This window comes from Chanodichthys erythropterus, chromosome 3 (genome assembly GCF_024489055.1).
Source record: "Chanodichthys erythropterus isolate Z2021 chromosome 3, ASM2448905v1, whole genome shotgun sequence".
Classification (NCBI taxonomy): Eukaryota; Metazoa; Chordata; class Actinopteri; order Cypriniformes; family Xenocyprididae; genus Chanodichthys; species Chanodichthys erythropterus.
Window position 1 is genome coordinate 21181406 of NC_090223.1, and position 20933 is coordinate 21202338.

Consider the following 20933-nt stretch of genomic DNA (forward strand, 5'->3'; position numbering starts at 1 on the left):
TCAGAATTAAAATTTCCTGATAATTTACTCACCCCCATGCCATCCAAGATGTTCATGTATTTCTTTCTTCAGTTGAAAAGAAATGAAGGTTTTTGATGAAAACATTCCAGGATTTTTCTCCTTATAGTGGACTTCAATGGGCACCAAACGGTTGAAGGTCAAAAATGACAGTTTCAGTGCAGCTTCAAAGAGCTTTAAACGATACCAGACGAGGAATAAGGGTCTTATCTAGCCTATCTTATCTTATCTGTTTGCCTTCTAAGTGGTTCTGCCAAAACCGCACTTTCGTATTCTTATTCTACTTAATTCCTATTCTACTTACGGAACGAACGCTGCGCCAGTTCGGGTTTTTTTTTTCATAAGTAGAATAGGGAAGGTGTAGAACATACAGCATAAGCTTTTTGGAGAATGCGGAAACGTGGTTTGAAGGCAAACATTTGTTTATATAAAGCATATTACATTTTTTTTTTTTTTTTCGAAAATGACCGAACATTTCGCTAGATAAGACCCTTATTCCTGTCTGGTATCACTTAATAGGGGCACTTTAAAACAGTGAGATTGCATACAATAAGCAAGAGATGCATTAATGGATCGAAAGTGTTTGTTTTTGTTTTGTAAGAGTTTCTGCGTAGCGCAAGTTCTTTTCATCTTGGAACTCTGCCATGCAGGCCATTTTTGCCCAGTCTCTTTTGTATGGTGGAGTCATGAACACTGACCTTAACTGAGGCAAGTGAGGCCTGCAGTTCTTCGGATGTTGTTGTGGGGTCTTTTGTGACCTCTTGGATGAGTCGTTGCTGCGCTCTTGGGGTAATTTTGGTCGGCCGGACACTCCTGGGAAGGTTCCCCACTGTTCCATGTTTTCACCATTTGTGGATAATGGCTCTCACTGTGGTTCGTTGGAGTCCCAAAGCTTTAGAAATGGCTTTATAACCTTTTCCAGACTGATAGATCTCAATTACTTACTTTCTCATTTGTTCCTGAATGTCTTTGGATCTTAACATGATGTGTAGCTTTTGAGGATCTTTTGGTCTACTTCACTTTGTCAGGCAGGTCCTATTGAAGTGATTTCTTGATTGCGAACAGGTGTGGCAGTAATCAGGCCTGGGTGTGGCTAGAGAAACTGAACTCAGCTGTGATAAACCACAGTTAAGTTATGTTTTAACATTAAAACATTTTTCACACAGTGCCATGTGGGTTTGGATTTTGTTTTCCCTTCATAATAAAAATTATGTGTTATCTTGTGTTATCTTTGATTCATATTTAAATTAGTTTCATGATCTGAAAAAAGTGACAAACATGCAAAAAAAATAAAATAAAATCAGGAAGGGGGCAAGCACTTTTTTACACCACTAAGAATTTGATGCAGATAACAAAATGTGAATGGTTGTGCATTTATCTGTGCATTAAATTATAGCTAAAACCATATGTAGGCCTATATGTGTTGCATGTAATAGTAATTTGTAGTATGCATTTGTGGAATCTTTGATGTTTTTAATGAGAGTTTTTATTATTATTATTATTATTAAATGAGCGAATTAAACTGTCCGAATCAGAAGTTCTTGCTGTGTTACAGTCTCACCTCATCCCCCTCCACTCCACAGCTTAACCACACCCTCTTCTGTAGCAGTTTTCAAAAGAGAACTGGTGAGACGGGGTTTCATGACCCTTTTAAGAAGAGCAAATAACTCATCTGGTAAATGAAAGAAACTCTCAATTGCAAATGCTTCCATTGCTCATACAAGTAACTGTTTGAGATCGCAAAGAAGGTAGGCAATTTCTATGTGTATTTTAAGAGTAATTTTAAAAATTCTTCTTAATGCCAGTGGAATTATATCAATTTTTAAGCAAAATCTGAAATGTTAGAAACCTTTCTGTTGACCTCCTGATCAATTGATTTATAGGCTATATATATATATGAAAATAATAATATCCTTATCAGTTTTCTTCAAACATTGGACAGTTATTATTTAACCACACACTATAAACTTTCCAGAATAAGGTTTAACAATAAGTTAACATACCTTCATACCTTAACAATGAACCTTACTTCTACATAAAGCATTAATGTTAATAGTAATTTTAACATTTAAGGGGGGTTTGGGGTTTTAAGTTTGCATAACAAAGCCTTTAACCGGACACGTCAAAAGATAATATAACCCATTATAACCAGTGATATTGTCTACACTGGATGCGACGTGACACCAACAGTTTTCCCGTTCTATTTCTGACATGGTTCAAGTGTTGGTTTGTCACGTTCAGTGTAGACAACTTTTGCATTTGTGGCCTTCATAGATTTACGTGGCTTACGTGGCACTGGAAACAAGTGCTTCATTCAAGCCCTTTCTGCTCGTGCATGTTGCTTCTCTCTCTCCCTCGCTAAAAAGCTGCAGAGGCGTTTTTTTAACAACAGTAGGGACACAGTGAGCAGCAAAATAGATACTTTTGCTAAAACACTACAGAAAATGCAGCTAATACAATTATTTTATCTGTCTGTCATACAGATGACTCAGACCATCTTTAAGACAAGTTAACGTGTGGCATCTTTAGATGGTTTTTCCATACATTTTAGCATTATTAATCAGCATATAAAGGGCATATATATAATTGTTATAATTTGGAAACTTATTTAGAGATGGTAAGTGAAGACAAAAAAAAAAAAAAAAAAAACTTTGAAATTAAACTTTATTTTGTCCTCATGGTTGATGATTAGATTATGTACAATATTTGTTTTTAGGCCTAGTTTATTGCTTTGAGCAAAATTTAAATATAAAAATTACTTTTCTTCAGATGTAAACTTACCCAGTATTTTTTTTCTCAGCCTCAAGGCCTTTTATGTGTCATACACGTGGCGTACACGTGGCGTGGGTGTCTGAATGTAAAATAAAAAAATAAAGAAAATAGCCTGATTAAAAATCTGATGTAACCTTTTTATAGGTAATTTGGGAGAATTATGTTTTTTCACATTTGATTGGGATTTTTTCTTTTTTTTTTCTTTTACAAAGTTTTATTTCATAGTATTCTCGTTGTTTTATCCATGCTGCTGAACTTATTTTTGCTTCGGTTTTAGCAGTTTGTGTTGTTGGTTTATTTTGTAAGTGTTTTTATTATTTGTTGAGTGTCACCATTGTTGTGTTTTGTAGCCTATATGTCAAGTATGTCTGTGCATCATTAGGTGATGCTTAAAAAGATGAATCTCAGCAGTTGCTTCATGATAAAGCCATCTGAATACATTTATGAATTTGAAGTAAGTTATTTATATCATGCTTAAATAATGCTAAAATAAAATAATCATACTCATACTTTTTAACTAAACCTGTTTCATATTCGAACTCACCATCATTATAACGTTTTTTATTTGATACAATTCTGACTTGGCTAGAACAAAAATTTGAATATAAATACAGAAGGTCCAAGCTAATTGAACACTAATCAACATTATGGTGACTTTCAAAACAATTACAGTGGTAAATAATACATTTAGTACAGTGGCATGATTAAAGACATTATAATGTGAAATCACATTAAAACAAACAGTAAATTACTGTGACGTCAGCATCATTCTGCTGTGGATTCACAGTAATTTGTAAGAAAAGGGTGCACTGGTTTCACAGTGAATTTCTGACTACAGTAATTTATTGTGAAAATATTCTTTAATCCTGTCAATTCCTGGCATTTTTTTTTTTTTACAGTTTGTGCTTGTGTTTGTTTTGTTCAGTGTTGAACAAATCTGACGTAAATCAGAGCACCAGATGTTCACAATCTGTTGATGTAAGTAAATCTTTCTGTCTCTAATGAATTAACTGAAGTCTTGAATTAAGTGAATTTTGACGTTTTTTTTTCTTCTCCCAAAAGTATAGACACAGACCTGACGAGAAGTTCCTTTGTTGAAGACCTTGAAGAAATAATTATATTTTAATTGAGTCAAAGTTGAATTTGTCCTTGGTCAAGTTTCATCAAGATGAATTTAATCTGTGCGCGAAATCAACCTCCTGAATCTTCTGGAAATTATAAAACCACTCTTGAGAAAGGGGGGAAAAACCCACCTGATGTCACTTTAGATTACATAGTTAAAGATTTGTTAGAATTTTTCAATGGATTCGAGTGCTTGGCAGAGGCTGAAAAAGAGATTGAAGAGAAATATGACATTAAAAAGGAGCATGGTAATTGCTGGCCAGCTGATGATATCAAACGAGCTTGGGGAAAAACAACAAGACTGAAGAAAAAAACAAACAGAAGCAAAAGAAAACACTGGGCTCGTGTGATAATGTTGCAGTTGATAAAAAGATGGTTGTATTATGATGAGTGTAAAAGAAGAGAAGAATCAAGATCAGAAACTGATCTGATGGTGGGTGAAATGAGCGATTCATCTGAACAAATGGACACTGATGAAGAGACTGCAAACTGGGAAGCAGCTAAACCAAGGATAAAGGAACAACCAGCGCAAAGTAATCAGAAATCAAAAACATCTACAAATCAGAAACCAAAAACATCTAAACAGAAAATTGATCAGCATTCCAGTGACCCTAAACACAGTCAAACAGAGAGTGTCAGTCAGTCAGCACCACAAAGTGAACAGACTTGTAATATCAGCGGTATGTCGAAGGAGAGGAAAGAAACTTTCTACATACGGATCCCACTCTCTGACATGTCTGGCACTGAATCAACCTCTAAAAAATATGAAAAATGTCCAGAAAGTTACAGTTCCTATAAATTACTAGACAAATATCCTTCAGAAAATGAAATGAAAAATGAAATAAGAAAAAGAAAATCTTACATTATGTCATATGACAAAGAAACCAAGAGTCCTGAATGGGTGTATGAGATATTAAACAAGAATACTTTAAAACGGAACTGTAAGAAGAACATGAGCTTTGGAGATAAGGATTTTAAATGGGAAGGCTATGATCAAGGTCATCTTGCTGCAGCTGCCAATCACATGTGGTGTCAGGAAGCTTATCATGACACTTTTTTGCTCAGCAATATGACACCACAGATTTCTGATCTCAACAAAGGCAACTGGTGTAAGTTGGAGCAATACTGTCGAGACATTGTTAAGGATGATAATGTCCGTAATGTTCATGTGTACACTGGACCACTTTACTGGGGTTCTATGGACTCATATGTACGTGTGCCTGACCAATGTAAAAGTAAAATGAAGTCTCTTGGAAATAAAGTAGTGCCAACTCACTTCTTTAAGGTAGTAATTGTGGAGGAAAACAATGGAACAGTAAGAGAGCCTGAATGCTATCGGATGCCCAATGAGAAGTCAGAAAACAAAACAGAAGAAGTACAAGTAAAAAAAGAAGGACAAGTAAGAACAATAGTAGTACAAGTACAAGAACACCAAGTAAAAGTACAAACAGAAGTACAAGTAGAAAAACAAGTACAAACAGAAGTACAACAACAACAAGTACAAACAGAAGTACAACAACAACAACAACAACAAGCACAAACAGAAGTACAAGTAGAAAAACAAGTACAAACAGAAGTACAACAACAACAAGTACAAACAGAAGTACAACAACAACAACAACAACAAGTACAAACAGAAGTACAAGTACAAAAACAACAAGTACAAACAGAAGTACAACAACAACAAGTACAAACAGAAGTACAACAACAACAACAACAACAAGCACAAACAGAAGTACAAGTAGAAAAAGAAATACAGGTAAGAACAATAGTAGTACAAGTAAAAGACCACCAAGTAAAAGTACAAACAGAAGTACAAGTAGAAAAACAAGTACAAACAGAAGTACAACAACAACAAGTAAAAGATAAATTGCAAATGTTCGAGACGAAGATTGAAGATATTGAGAAGCAGTCTGGGCTGAAATTCAGAAAAAAATGTGAAAAATACACTCCGGACAAGGAAAAGATGATGAAATGGACAGGAGAAGATAAAAATGGAGATTTACATTGTGTTGATTTTAAAGTCAGAATATGCAGCCTATAGGCCGATGTTGCTGATGTACAGTAAATCATTATATTGCCCCCATAACACTAAAACACAGTGAGTTGTGTTTGATTAACCCTAACCCGGCAGATGCTGGCTCCCCATTTCTTCTTATCCTCCTGGATTTGACTGCAGCGTTTGACACCGTGGACCATAACTTTCTCCTTCATCGTCTACACCACCCTTGGTCTCTCTGATTTTGTGTACAATTGGTTCTCATCCAACCTCACCAGGAGAACTGAGCATATAGCCTTGGAAGAGGTTAAATCCTTGACACACAATGTCACCTGTGGTGTCCCTCAGTGCTCGGCCCCACCACGTTTATCTTTTACATGCTCCCAGCCGGCATGGAATTTCTTTTCATTGTTATACTGATGACACTCAACTCAACTCTGACCACTTGCCTGGAGAAGATAAAGGTGTGGATGAAGCAAAACTTCTTGCAGCTAAACAGCTCCAAGACTAAAGCCATCCTTGTGGCCACTCCAAACCAGGTCCGGATATCTGTCATTAGCAACATCTGTTACCAACCTGGGTGTTAAAATGGGTTCTCATCTGACCTTTGAGGACCACATCAATCTGTTTCAGCATATCTCATGAAATCCTCTAAGTCCAAGCTTTGTACTATGGGAAACTGGCCTTTCTGCTCAGCTGCTTCCAGTCTGTGGAATGCTCTCCTTGATCACCTGAGGACACCACAGTCTGTGCATGCTTTTAAATGTGGCCTTTTTTTTTTTTTTTTGTGGCTGATTTTTGCCTTTTTTCTGTTCTTTTGTTTTTGAAACTGTAGCACTTATACTGTAGCAGTAAATATACTCTATATACGTTTTTGTGTTACTAATAAAATGTATTATTAGTAGTAGTATTATTAACCCTTATAAATGTGTTTAGGTGAACTGAAAATGAAAAGAGGGAAAGTTTTTTTGAGTCTATGCACACCATTCAGAAAATTCTTTCTTATGATCTTAAATGCCTTTTGCTCTGAGGGCATTTCCTTAAATGTTTGAAATTAGTTTATGTATTATGTATTTCTTTCATATTCTTTCATATAAGTATGCATTTCTTTCTTTACAAAATTAAATGTTGTATTATTATTTATAAACAGATTACCGAATAGCTCAGATAAGCAATTGCCCAGCCCACACAAAAACTTCAATATTGTTTTAAAATCATCTCACGTGAAACATTATGATGATTTTTGAGGAAATGTGTGCAGTTCTGCAAACTACAGCCAGTGTGATTTCTTTGAAGGAGCTAAACTATAACATTTTGATTTATTGTACTTTTTTTATTGTACTTTTCTCATTCTTCAAATTGTGTTTTTTAAAGTTTTGATGACTTTTCTATCATTCTAAAATTTTATTTTATAGAATTGTAATTCAAAAATGTCACCATATCCTGTACTGAAACGACATTAGATGAAATAAAACCTATTTACAACCTGCATCTCTGTCTCCTTACGGTTTCCAAAATCTCTTCCAGCATCAGAAAAGCTGCCAGCATCCAGATCGATTATTTCTAGTGTCAGACTGAAGCTACATGTAGATCAGTAGCTCTCAATCAGAGGTCCAGGGCCTACTCACTGTAAAAAAAAAAATCATTCACTCAACTTAACCTTTTGATTTATGTTACCTTTCACACTGACAGTTAAGTTGTATATTACATATGTTCAACTTGACATATTTAAAGGATTAGTTCACTTTCAAATGAAAATTATCCCAAGCTTTTACTCACCCTCAAGCCAAGGTGTATATGACTTTCTTCTTTCTGACAAAAACAATCAGAGAAATAATAACAAATATCCTGACGCATCCGAGCTTTATAATGGCACTCTGCGTTACCAATGAATACGAGCTGAAGAAAGTGTCTCCATCCACATCCATCCATCCATTAAACATACTCCACACGGCTACGGGGGGTTAATAAAGGCCTTCTGAAGTGAAGTGATGTGTTTGTGTAAAAAAACGCAATGCCAGTTCCGTTTTTTCCGTAATTTGAATATGAAAGGTGGTCTGGTGGAAGCTGGATATTTAACTTCAGTGTACAAAGATTCCAACTTGTTAAATATATCAATTTGGTTTTTTTTTACACAAACGCATCGATTTGCTTCAGAAGGCCTTTATTAACCCATACGGAGCCGTGTGGAGTACACATTTATGATGGATAGATGTGGATGGAGACACTTTTTTCAGCTCATACTCGTTTGGTAATGCTTACTGCCATTATAAAGCTTGGATGCGTCAGGATATTTATTAATATTTCCCGGATTATGTTCATCAGAAAGAAGAAAGTCATATACACCTAGGATGGCTTGAGGCTAATTTTCAATTGAAAATGAACTAATCCTTTAATGTTGTTTGAACATATAAAGTTTAGTTGGATTAACTTTATGAAAGTAAGGTGAACTTAACTTTTTAAGTTATTAATTATACGCTGACTTTAAGTTTCAATTACTTAGAATATTAAGTATTTCAACTTGACAGATTTAGGTAGTTGAGCTTAAAATGTTTAGAATAACTTTATGAAAGTAAGGTGAGCTGAAGTTATAAGTACATGTACATTTATAAGTTATGTTCATGTGTTTATGTGTTTCCAACTTTAGTTATTTGAACTTACAGTTCAATAGTTTTCAATACCAACATTCATGTAACTAATTTGGTTTATTTTATTAATTAAAAATAAAAATAAAAATAAAAATAATTCATTCATTAAAATAGTTCTTTCATGTAATTGTAAATAATTATTTTATTTCCAATGTTTCAGCCATGTTTCAGTTGAGAACTACATTCATTTCTACTGCAAATAATAATTGATCTGATTTAGGCTGCAAACAATTAAATTACATTTTTCAAGATCTCAGCAGAGGATGATTAAACAACTCCAAAAAGAGCTTTACAGCTTCACTTATTACTAACCAATTTGACTTTTTGATTTTTTTAACAAGTTGTTTCAGAGAATTAACTGAGGTTTAGCTCTTATTCTTGTTGATTTTTTTTTATTGAAAAAATAGTTTGAAGTCACCATTAAAGTGAAAAGTGTTAGCTTTAGTTTAGTTCTTGACTTTCTTGAGTGATTTTTTACACCACATACATCAGTGTTTCATTAAGAACTCTTGTACTTTGATAAAGTAGATCAGCTGAAGTTGTCTGCTTTTTAATGAGATCCAAATGCTTGTTGTACAGTGATTTAAATTACTTCTTCAAAGCAAATACAGCAAATGTGAGGCCCTACTGGACTATGAAAATATTTTCTTTTAAATAAACCAGTTTAGCTGTGAGAGAAAGAGCACTAGTGCATTAACACTGACACAAAACTGAAAATATCCTAAATATCTTTTGTGCAGAAATTTCAAACTGGGCATTTAGACACACTGACATCAACACTCTTCATACAAACCTCAACAATGGTGACAAAACAAACTACTAAAATTTATGCCGCAATGCATGCTGGGAGCCATGGTTAAGTTTTGATTGGTACACCCAGAATGCACTGCAGCACTAAGCTTTTTGTTGGTTGTCACAATTTTTTCATACGCTGATTCTTGATGTCAGTGTGAAGATCTCATACCCTTAATACTTATGGCCTGTTTGTTTTGGATTATATTTGTTTGGTTAATTCATACAAATATGGGCTTCTTGTTGTTTGTTCAAATATAAATTTGGGTTATTTTATATAAGAGACACAGAGGCGCGGTTTCACAGGCAGGGCTTTACCTAAGCCAAGATTAAGATATTTAAGTTTATAAACGTCTACTAGAAAAAAAAAAAACATTACTGGTGTGAATCTTGAAACATCTTGGGAAGTTCATGAAATGCAAGTTTTTAAGTCCATAAATATTTTATACTGCAAGCAGTGTCTCTGCAGAATCACAAGATCAGTAGAAAGTTTAGAGACACTAATAACACTAAACCCTAACAATCAGTGCTGAGGTTTCAGATGTGATCAGTGATGCTCATATCATTAATAAGTAGCAAGCATCACCTCATCTTCTAGTTTTCTTCACTACAACAAATGTGTTTATGAACACAGTGTTAAAGCAGCCAAAAAGAAAAAAAGTTAACTGACTTAAGTTAACCTAACCGAAACATGGCTGAAATATTAAAAAACAAAATAATTATATACAACTGGCATGAAAAATTATTTGTTTGGCTTAACTAAGAAAATAAGTCAAATTAGGTTAAACATGAGCTGTGGTATTGACAACTTAAAGTTCACTTTCCTTTTTTGTAAAGTTATTCCAAATAAACTTCATAAGTTTAAATAACTAAATTTGTCAAGTTGAAATAGCCCTTAATGGACAAACTGCTCTACAGAGTGCATTTTATGAGTTTATATAGCCATACAGTATCTAAGATGTTGTCTGTAGCCTATAAAATACTTTTACATGATTAAAAGATGTGGGTGATTCATTGTAATTTGGTCATACCATAATTATATTTCCTGTGTTATTAAAATATCATTCAAATATGTCATGAGGTAAATGTTGTAGCAGGAAATCCAGTAACACTTTACAGTAATACAATATATATAGGCCTAGTATATATTGTGCACAATATATAAAATACAATAACTTTACTAACATTATTTAACCCTTAAATGCATGACTGTTTCGCCAATCATTCTTACATATTCGGGTCTTTATCGACCCGGATCAATATCTAACATGGAAGGATCTCTACCTGTCGCGATAATATAAAACTCCTCTGAAATTAGAGTAACAATTACAGAAGATTAAAATAAAGCATATTTTGTTACCTTTTGGAGTTTGAAAGAGCTCATTCTGAGCAGATGTTTTATGTCATCATCACTGTCCTCGTCAGAGCTCATTTCCCAGTAAATTCAGCAAATAATGGGCTAGTTTTATGTTTCTGGTCAACGAATATGAGCCCAATCGCGATCTCAAACGTATTCTCAAAACTATTTCATTTTCAACATCTTCAAAATCAATATTTCGATCGCTAACAGCTTCACCAGATCCATCCAGTAACAGTTACAGTCATATTTCATTGAGTTCAGTACTTTCTCTGCAGTAAATCACTGAGCCATTTCATGTTGTTATTATTATTTCGTTTTCTGTTTGAATGAGTCGTCACTTCAGCATTGTGTATCAGACACTGCCACCTTGTGGAATAAAGGTGAATCGCATTTATTCCGTCATCTAAGATTAAATTATTGTTGTGCAGAAAAATATATGTACACTCATACACACCTCGGGTCGTTTGCGACCCTATACAATTTTTTACAAAAAATGCATACAAAAATAGGCATTCTTTTATGATTTTATTTATATTATATTTATATTTATATTTTTTTTCTTGTTATATTCTTTATAATGAATTGATTGAGGAATACCAAGAAAGTTGATGTCTAACTTTAAAAAATGAACGAGGAGGAGGGTAGTGAATGACGTCCCGGGTCACAAAAGACCCGAGGTATGCATTTAAGGGAAACAAGTAATTTTGTAACATTAACAAAGATTATTAACAACAAATGCATTGCTCATTATTCTTTAATGCTAGTTAATGAATTAACTAACATTAACATAACATTAACTAACATGATTTAAAGTGTTACAGGGAATCCTCTTAAACTTCTCATGCCAGTATGAAGTTGCTGTTTACATCACCTTGATGTGGAAGAAGGTTGAGGCGAGGAAAGACTTTTCTTTCTGTCTTTTTTGTGTATTAATGCAATAAATCTTGTACTTTTTTAAAACGACAGATCTAATCACAAAAAAGGTCGTACAGTCATGTTAATTACACAAGCGCCATGAATTCTGTAATTTGTCAAAGCATGTAAAGCGCGACCTCTAGTGGTCCGTGATGATGTAGCCTGTATTTACATCCCACCACGTCATTCATGGATTACTGGAGGAAAAATTATAAGTTGTGTTGAATGTCAAGTTAAATTCTCTTAATAACACTATAGCTTAATCATTTGTAATACCCTTTCTCTGCTGTCTGTCTCACATTATCAGTGATCAAGGTTAAAATTACTCCGAACATTTCTACTTCTTTTATCATTTAATGGGATTGTAATGGTCTGTTTGAATGATCAAGAGTCAGCTCTGTCTCTGTTTGTTCTCCACAGACTAACATTTATTGTTTTTTTCTCTCTGCCAGCAATCGATTAATGTGTTTGTCTTTCGCCCTCACTTCACTTTTGGGACAAAACTGCTGAAACAAAATGTCCCCTAAAGTTTGAAATAAAATCTGACAAAATATTCTTAATAGAGAATAAAAATAATTTAACGAAGAAAGTGTTAATTCAGTTCCTGAAGCGTTTCGTTTTTCTTTATCCGTCTTTTTCATGTGGCTAAATGCGTTTATCTTTAGGTCTCCAAACAGGAAATGGTGTTAATTAAGAGGTCGTGTTTGTGCACGTGATGAGCGGTAATTACACTGTAATTTGCGGGTCTCTTTTCCTTATGAAACACGCACTGCTCCTCTGAACATTATATACTGTGACCGGCCGCTTGACTTTGACCTGTCAGGTGAATGACCTCGCGCGCGCGCGTGCGTGCGTGAATGCGTGCCTATATATGTGTAACGGTCCGGGGGTTTACAGCATCGGACCGCTCTTAGGTTTTGGAGCTGTAAAAGCGCTGCTCGGTGAAGTTTTGAGACGGACGTGACCTGGAAATGAAGATGATGGCCGTGAGACTTGCTCTCTGCGTCCACGTAGCGCGAGCTGCCGCACGGACTTCCACGCGCGCTTTGGGACTCGGACACGCGCGCAGCCTCAGCACTGACACAGGTCTGTTTACATCTCTGTGAGCAAAATAAACTGTTTTTAAGTTTTTCAGTACCATGTTATTGGACGTTTACCATTGAAAATACCATATTTATGGATATGGACTATAGTAATGCTGCACTAAACTAGTAAAAATATGGACTACGGTGATTTTTGAACGTATACAATGTTAGTACCCCAATACCATGGTAACGATAAATGAATTTCAGTACAGTTGTATTCAATTTGATATCGTTGCTATCACTTTGTACTTTTTGTTAAGTTGTTTGAAAACCTTTCAGTTAACGTTACTTGAAATACCTTGACGTACCGTCCATTTTATGAATATTGTAACGTTCAATATCATGCTATACTCTATACTTTATATGCCTAAAAGCTACCATGGTATCACCATCTGGCATCAATACTATTTTGTTACAGCTTACAAAAATATGAAATCTTTTTTTTTTTTTTTTTAAATCATTTTTTTATCCACTGTATAACAATGTGTGTGCTCTGTTTGTTTCACTCATTTGTTTCACTGAACAGTGAGGGAGTCGGTTCCCGTCCAGAGCCGTTTTCCTTCAAACCACTTCACTGCATGAGTGCGTGTGGTTGAGCAATATGGCAAAGAGATCATCCTTAAAGGATTAGTTCACTTTCAAATTAAAATTTCCTGATAATTTACTCACCCCCATGCCATCCAAGATGTTCATGTCTTGTTCTTCAGTCGAAAAGAAATGAAGGTTTTTGATGAAAACATTCCAGGATTTTTCTCCATATAGTGGACTTCAATGAACTCCAAACAGTTGAAGGTCAAAATTACAGTTTCAGTGCAGCTTCAAAGCATTCTACATGATCCCAGAGAAATAAGGGTCTTATAGAAACCATCACTCATTTTCTAAAAAATAAATAAAAATATTATACATTTTAACCATAAATGCTCATCTTGAACTAGTTCTCTTCTTCTCTATTTGAATTTCAGCAGTGTAGACGCTGCTAAGTGTATTACTGCCCTCATCAGGTCAAAGTTTGAACTAAATTGTCATGTACAATATGTGCAAGTGCAAGTATATAATAATTAGTTCAAACTTTGACCTGTGGAGGGCAGTAATACACTTAGCAGCGTCTACACTGCTGAAATTCAAATAGAGAAGAAGAAGAGAACTAGTTCAAGATGAGCATTTATGGTTAAAATGTATAATATTTTTATTTATTTTTTAGAAAATGAGTGATGGTTTCTCTAGATAAGACCCTTATTCCTCGTCTGGCATCATTTAAAGCCCCTTAAAGCTGCACTGAAACTGTAATTTTGACCTTCAACTGTTTGGGCTCCATTGAAGTCCACTAGAAGGAGAAAAATCCTGGAATGTTTTCATCAAAAACCTTCATTTCTTTTCGACTGAAGAAAGAAAGACATGAACATCTTGGATGACATAGGGGTGAGTAAATTATCAGGAAATTTTTATTTGAAAGTGAACTAATCCTTTAATATCGGGTCAGAAAACAAGAGTAACACGCAAATGAAGTAGTATTCGGATGCATTTTAATATCATAGACAGCATAAAGGCAAAATATAGAATTTGTAAGGTAAAAAATACATCGAGCAGGGTCTAACAACCTTATTTGTTATTCTGTTTTAAGTATGATTTGCTTGGAATGGTTTTGGATAGTTCAATATACTAAAATGTTCAATACACGTGTAATAGTGTTTGATGCGTTTACATTATATGTATTTTTTTATTATTAAACATAATGTAAAATGTAAGGCTTAATATAATTACATTGCCTACTTTAAGTTTAAAAAGCCAGAAGTGGTACTTAATGAAGAGTTGTTTTGGAAGGTGAAAGAGTCGGCTCTTATTCCTGAGTCAAATGATCCGGTTCCCTAAAAAGAGCCGGAATTCCCATCTCTAGCGCGCTGTCCTCACGCGATCAGTGATTGGTTAATTGTGTTATTGTGTGCTCACGTGGGTGAGTGCTGACTACATTAGGAGCTTGTGTAAGTTATTGTCTCACACTTAATAGATTTAGTAGCACAGGTCAAAATTGCAGGGGTTTTCTGTATCACACGCTGAAACTGAAATCATAGACACAAACTACACATAAATACATCTCAAACCTGAAACTCCATCAACTGAAAACCAGCATTTTACATTTATATCATGCACATGTAAACAGGTTATTATCATTAAACTAAAATTTAATCGAAACATTTCAAATTCAAACACTAAAACATTTAATTAAAAATAAAATATTAGTTTAAAAAAGTTAAACTACATGAAAATTAAGAAATGTTGCCTTGGCAATATAAAAATAAACTGAAGCACTAAAATAAAAATAAAACTGAAACAATACTGCATGTAAATATGGTATATAATATTATATTTAATTACTACATATAGTAGTACCACGGTTTTATTATTGTATACATCACTGTACTACGGTACAGCTACAGTACTTGTTCAGTAAGGGCCGGTTATGTAGACACTACTAACTGTGGTGACCTCACACTCCCTCCTCCTCACAGTGCGTGTGATTGGTCAGTCTGAAGGCCAATCAGAGTGTCGTATTGAATGCATGTTGGCAGCCTATAACAGGGTCAAACTGAGAGCACATGAGAGAGTGTATGTAACAACCTTAATTTGATCAAGCTGCAAGGAACAACTATAAGCGATCACGTGCCTGTCACGTTTGCAGGAGGTTTTCATTTAAATTGAGGCTGTTAGTATTCCTGAAAGAGACGGTCAGGTGACATAGACCGTTGGTCTGCATTTGCCTGATGATATCAGATGAAATATCACTCTGTTCCTGCAATGAATATATAACATGCTGCTAAATGACTGATATTGAGAGACTTAATGGTTTTAAAGGATTAGTTCACTTTCAAAAAAAATTCCCTGATAATTTACTCACTCCCATGTCATCCAAGATGTTCATGTCTTTCTTTCTTCAGTCGAAAAGAAATTAAGGTTTTTGATGAAAACATTCCAGGATTTTTCTCCTTAACACTAGAAGTCCCAGAGAGCAGCCATTTGGCTTTTCTACCTATAAAACCCGCAGGACAGCCGAATGGCTGGAAGGCTTTAGGCTAATATCCTTAATCAGCTGTGAACAGTTGCTTTTGTTATGTAAACAATGTGGGGCCATGCTGAGCCACTTCAAGGAAACTTGTGTTTCACTTTGCCATCTTAGGGAGAAATCAACACACATGTTTTTTTTCCTTTGTTGCTGAGATCTATTGATAAAAATAGTACAAAATAAAATAAAGAAACCAACCATTTGTACACATATTTACAAATAATATTAAAAAGTGAGTGAGTACATTCCAGCAATCACTCACAATCCTGGCACTGCCTGGCAATATATTATAAATACATTTTGTATATATTCATTATACAGCTATGGAAAAAATTAAGAGATCACTCCAAGTTCAGAAATCAATGTTAAGTGGTCTCTTAATTTTTTCCATAGCTGTATATTAATCTTATATTTGAAATACATCATAAGTCCATTTTTAAAAGTGTTTGAAAGATGGGTTCAAGTGTACTACAGGTGGTAACTAAATACATTTTTCTATACAGAGATAGTATGTTAAAAGCACATTTTAGTTCAAATTCATGGTGTCTCAAAATAGCACAGTTGAGTACACTTAGATGTTCTTAAGATTATCTTAAGAAGTACTAAAGAAGAGCTTTTAGTATATTAAGTACAAAATAAGTGCACGGAAATAGAGCACTGTACATTATGGAAGTGTAAAAGTGTACTAAAATAAAGTGTATTTTACTGCACTTTTTTTCACCTGGGTAGACACTCCAACACTTTCCGTTTGCATTAAGATTATTTTTATTACCACACTGGCAGATATTGATCATTTTACTTAAGTAAAATGCACTTAATTTAGATCCCCCCCAGGAAACAAGACTAAATATCATATATAATTTTCTCATATAGAAAATCCATCTTGATTTAAGTTTTTTTTTTTAAATTTACTTGAAATCGGAAATCGGAAAAAATCGGAAAAAAATACTTAGTATGAAAAGCATTTTTTCAGTGTGAATGAGTGAGTTAACTTTTTAAACATCACTTGCACTCCCTCATTTCAGGGTTAACATGCTCAGAGTTTTCACTTAACCTCCTTTCTGAAACCGGCCCATGGTCAATCAAGTTCTCTGCTTTTAGCAGCCCTCCCTCCCCCACACATACAAACAAGCCACCAGCAACCATTCACACACACACCCCCAACCCCCCTGCAGATTGCTCAGGTAATGACCATATTTACACATGAATTGATGCTAATGATAGCCAAAAGACTAGCCAGTTAGCATCCACTTGGCTAAAGGAGGGTTACAAATCTCTGGGACTTCTAGTGTTAAAGTGGACTTATAATGGACTCCAAACAGTTGAAGGTCAAAATAACAGTTTCATTGCAGCTTAAAAGGGCTTTAAACAATACCAGACGAGGAATAAGGGTCTTATCTAGCGAAACGATCTGTCATTTTCTACAAAAATACAAATGTATATGCTTTATAAACACAATGTTTATATAAAGCATATACATTTAATTTTTTTTCTAAAATGACCGATCCGACCGATCGACCTTCATTTCTTTTCAACTGAAGAAAGAAAGACATGAACATCTTGGATGACATGGGGGTGAGTAAATTATCAGGAAAATTTTATTTGAAAGTTAACTAATCCTTTAATGGCAGGAAGCTGTTACTTTCAGAAAAACATGTTTTCAAATTTATAAGATCTCTACTTTATCACGCATACTTTAAACAAGTAAATGAAAATAAATAATAAATGTTTTGAGTATTTTAGCACTTAAGTCTGTCATTCAGATTTTTTTAAATTACAGTGGCCACCAAAAAGTGTAAAATTCATTGACATTCTGATTTAAATTAGTTAACAAAATATCCAAAGCAAGTGTAGTGAATAAACATTACATTTACAAAAAATGTTTAAAACAATAAATGCTTTGCTATTATGAACTTAACACAAAGACATCCAGATATTATAATTATTATAAATATTAAAGTCCAAGTTTTAAATTTGCCCATACAAATGGTGAAATTGAGAAATTTACATGTAAATACGATCAAAATGACAAAAGAAGTGCATCATTTTAGTCATAATGAAATCAAAATTGACATGTTGCGGTGTTTATTATAAAGGATTTATCCGTGCACATCACATGTAGGCCTAAACTTTAATCTAAAATGTCAACCTCCTCCTCTTCACCTCGAAATGTTGTTTAAAAGTGATGCTCTTTTGTGTACATTTCACTCTTGTACAGTAGATGGCGCTGTTTACTTTTTAACACATTTATCATTAATCTGAAAAACAAAATAATGTGTAGTGGCCATGAAAACATAAATATATTGAGCTGTTTTTGACCTGCTTCAGATTTCTCGGGCATTAAAGAACGGACTTTGGTCGCTGTGAAGCCTGACGGCGTTCAGAGGCGTCTGATTGGCGATGTCATCAAGCGTTTTGAGCAGCGAGGATTCCGATTGGTGGGTCTGAAGATGCTGCAGGTGAGTGATTCACACAGTGAGAGACGTTCATGAGTGTGTGTGACGTGTTTGTGCATCATGTGTCTGTGTATTTTTCAGGCTTCTGACAAGCTTTTAGCTCAGCATTACGTCTCGCTGCAGAAGAAACCCTTCTACTCCAGCCTGCTTTACTACATGACCTCTGGCCCCGTAGTCGCCATGGTAGTGTAACGACCTATTATGAATATCACACTACTATATTACTTATACTATTTCTGCAGTATGCAAATTAGAGTGCAAAACCTAATGCATTTGACAAAATTCATCCAACCAGAACACAGTGTGTAATTCACTTCGATTTCCACTGTGATTAATGAACATCCAAAAGTAATTTTAGCACAAAAATTGATTCATAATGCAAAATAACATTTAAAATTATAACTAGATGGCACTCGCTTCATTGAACATGCAATGCAATGAAGAAAAGGTAGCATACTACTGTTTGAAATGGTTAGCATTGCATACTGTGTTATTCAGACCATTACACACGAGTCACATACTGTCATAGAGACTGACGAGTTATCATTGGTTTGTTTTCAGGTGTGGGAGGGGCATAATGTAGTGAGGTCATCCCGGATGCTGGTGGGAGACACTGACCCCGCTGAAGCCGCACCTGGAACTATTAGAGGGGATTTCAGCGTTCACATCAGCAGGTACTTATATACACTAGTGCACTGCATACTGCGTATTCTTTTTAACATTTTGTTCAATAATGATTTTTTCTCCCCATTTTGTTTAAAGAAAAAATACACAAATACAAAAAGAATAATTAAAAAAAATACCAATTAAAAATAGATATATTCAAACAGTAGTATATTATATTGTTGCCACATAAGCTCAACACATTTCATGTTGTTCAATTGGCTGAGTTGCATCTGATTATCATCTCAGAAATTATATTAAAAAAAAAGTTGATTCGGGTTTTTACGTTTTTTGGCAGTAACATTAAAAAATGAGTCAAGAAAAAGATCTAGTAACACTTTACAATAAGTTTCCATTTGTTGACATTACTTAACTATATTAATTAACATGAACTAACAAATCAAAAATACTACTAAAGCATCTATTAATGTTAAACATTTGCTAACACATTATTAAAGAGTCCTATTATACTATTATAAAGGTTCCTGATTTTGTTTTGGATGTCTCCTACAATAGGTTTACATGCATCCATGGTCAGAACACTTAAATTTTCTCATTGCAGCATCACCTTATTTCTCAAAGAGTCTGAAGAATCACACTGTGTCCGAATATGCCTACTTCCAGTATATATAGTACATGAAAAACAGCATGTGAGCTGAGTAGTATGTCCAAATTCATAGTATTCATGGTCCAATCTGTTGTGATTGGTCTACTCTGCTCCGATTGGCAGTGCAGTCAATGAAGACCATAGGCTTGCATTATGCAAATTTGTTATGTGTAACAAAGATGAATAAATAATGCTGTAAAAAATTTATTGTTCATTGTTAGTTAATGCTACTTAATGCAATAACTAATGGGAGCCTAATGTAAAGTGTTCTCAGCTGTTATTACATGTTTATGAGTGGCATGGATGAACTGACTTTCATGACTGTTGAATTCATTCAGAAATGTGGTCCATGCCTCTGATTCAGTGGAAGGAGCGGAGCGGGAGATCTCGCTGTGGTTTCATCGCTCAGAGCTCATCGACTGGGAGGGATGCGATCACAAAAACATTTACCACATTTAAGAGCGGCCGACGACGTGTTCAATTAACTTGTCTGGGACGATTTCAGGTCGATTTCCTCAATAGCACATAAATGCTGATTTTATGCAGTTTTTGACTGTAAGTGCACGAATGATGTGTTAGCATTTTCAAATGGTTGAATGTAAATAAATTGAAATGTTATATATTATAAATATTTTTAAAATGGTTAAAAAACCTTTTGGAGAAAATGTTTACAAAAGGTGGCCTTGAATATTTTAAAATTGACTTATTTTTGCACAAGTACTAGTCAAAACAGACCGTTTTAATAGTTCATAATTGTTTCTAAAAAAGCTATTTTTGTTACATTTTTAATTGCTGTGATCACACACATGGTGCTTTAACTAACTTCTGTAAGCAATATAATTTAATGCTTTTTCAATAAAAAAAAAATGACTTGCCTTTTAGCAGATGTTTGTCATCCAAACCCAGTCCCTTCACTCTGGAGGAAATTCATCAAATAATTATTTATAGACTGTTAATTTAACATGAAGAAGGTACATCTAATAAATACTTGTTGTAACTTATAAATGGTTTGTTTGTGAGTATATTTACATATTACACCAGAGCATGATCAATATGGTACTAAACCAGCAGTTCTCAACATAGACATATATACATAGATGCCTCATGAGTGTTTGTTTCTATGTTAAAGCATGTTGCATCTACAACCTAGTTATTCACATGTATGAATATCTATATCTGCAATAGACACTAGCAGATGATTTTACACTATTACACTATTGATGCACTATTTAGTTGTGATAATTCTGGATATTGCATATTGAGTTATACATTTATATACAAATCAGCATTCTCACCTCTGAAAGGTTACCCATTTCATCGGGAATGTATAGTTTTGTGGCCGTAGAATACTGCGACATTTTCAATGAAGCATCATTGTTTTGTTAGTGTGAACCCCCCTTTTCAAGGATACTTTAAAGAAAATGGATATATGGAAAAT

General features: G+C 34.4%; 2 protein-coding genes across 2 annotated transcripts; both read left to right on the plus strand.

Annotated features, from left to right (window-relative positions):
- The first annotated feature begins 4264 nt into the window (after positions 1 to 4264).
- LOC137004075 (histone-lysine N-methyltransferase, H3 lysine-79 specific-like) lies at positions 4265 to 5657 on the plus strand. The gene is made up of 3 exons (XM_067364280.1): positions 4265 to 5128; positions 5159 to 5311; positions 5487 to 5657. Exons 1-3 carry the CDS (start codon positions 4265 to 4267, stop codon positions 5655 to 5657), a joined length of 1188 nt encoding a protein of 395 aa, XP_067220381.1.
- Positions 5658 to 12513: 6856 nt separating this feature from the next.
- Positions 12514 to 20490, plus strand: nme4 (NME/NM23 nucleoside diphosphate kinase 4). Its single transcript, XM_067371577.1, has 5 exons — positions 12514 to 12712; positions 18098 to 18228; positions 18307 to 18408; positions 18787 to 18899; positions 19834 to 20490. Exons 1-5 carry the CDS (start codon positions 12598 to 12600, stop codon positions 19952 to 19954), a joined length of 582 nt encoding a protein of 193 aa, XP_067227678.1. The 5' UTR covers positions 12514 to 12597; the 3' UTR covers positions 19955 to 20490.
- The last annotated feature ends 443 nt before the right edge of the window (positions 20491 to 20933 follow it).

Coding starts and splice junctions, on each gene's coding strand:
- LOC137004075 (XM_067364280.1), top strand. CDS start 4,265: ATGTTGCAGTTGATAAAAAGATGGTTGTATTATGATGAGTGTAAAAGA. Junction 5,129..5,158: donor CTATGGACTCATATGTACGT/GTGCCTGACCAA, acceptor AGTAAAATGAAG/TCTCTTGGAAATAAAGTAGT. Junction 5,312..5,486: donor AAGTAAAAAAAGAAGGACAA/GTAAGAACAATA, acceptor AAGTACAAACAG/AAGTACAACAACAACAAGTA.
- nme4 (XM_067371577.1), top strand. CDS start 12,598: ATGAAGATGATGGCCGTGAGACTTGCTCTCTGCGTCCACGTAGCGCGA. Junction 12,713..18,097: donor CAGCCTCAGCACTGACACAG/GTCTGTTTACAT, acceptor GACCTGCTTCAG/ATTTCTCGGGCATTAAAGAA. Junction 18,229..18,306: donor TGGGTCTGAAGATGCTGCAG/GTGAGTGATTCA, acceptor TGTATTTTTCAG/GCTTCTGACAAGCTTTTAGC.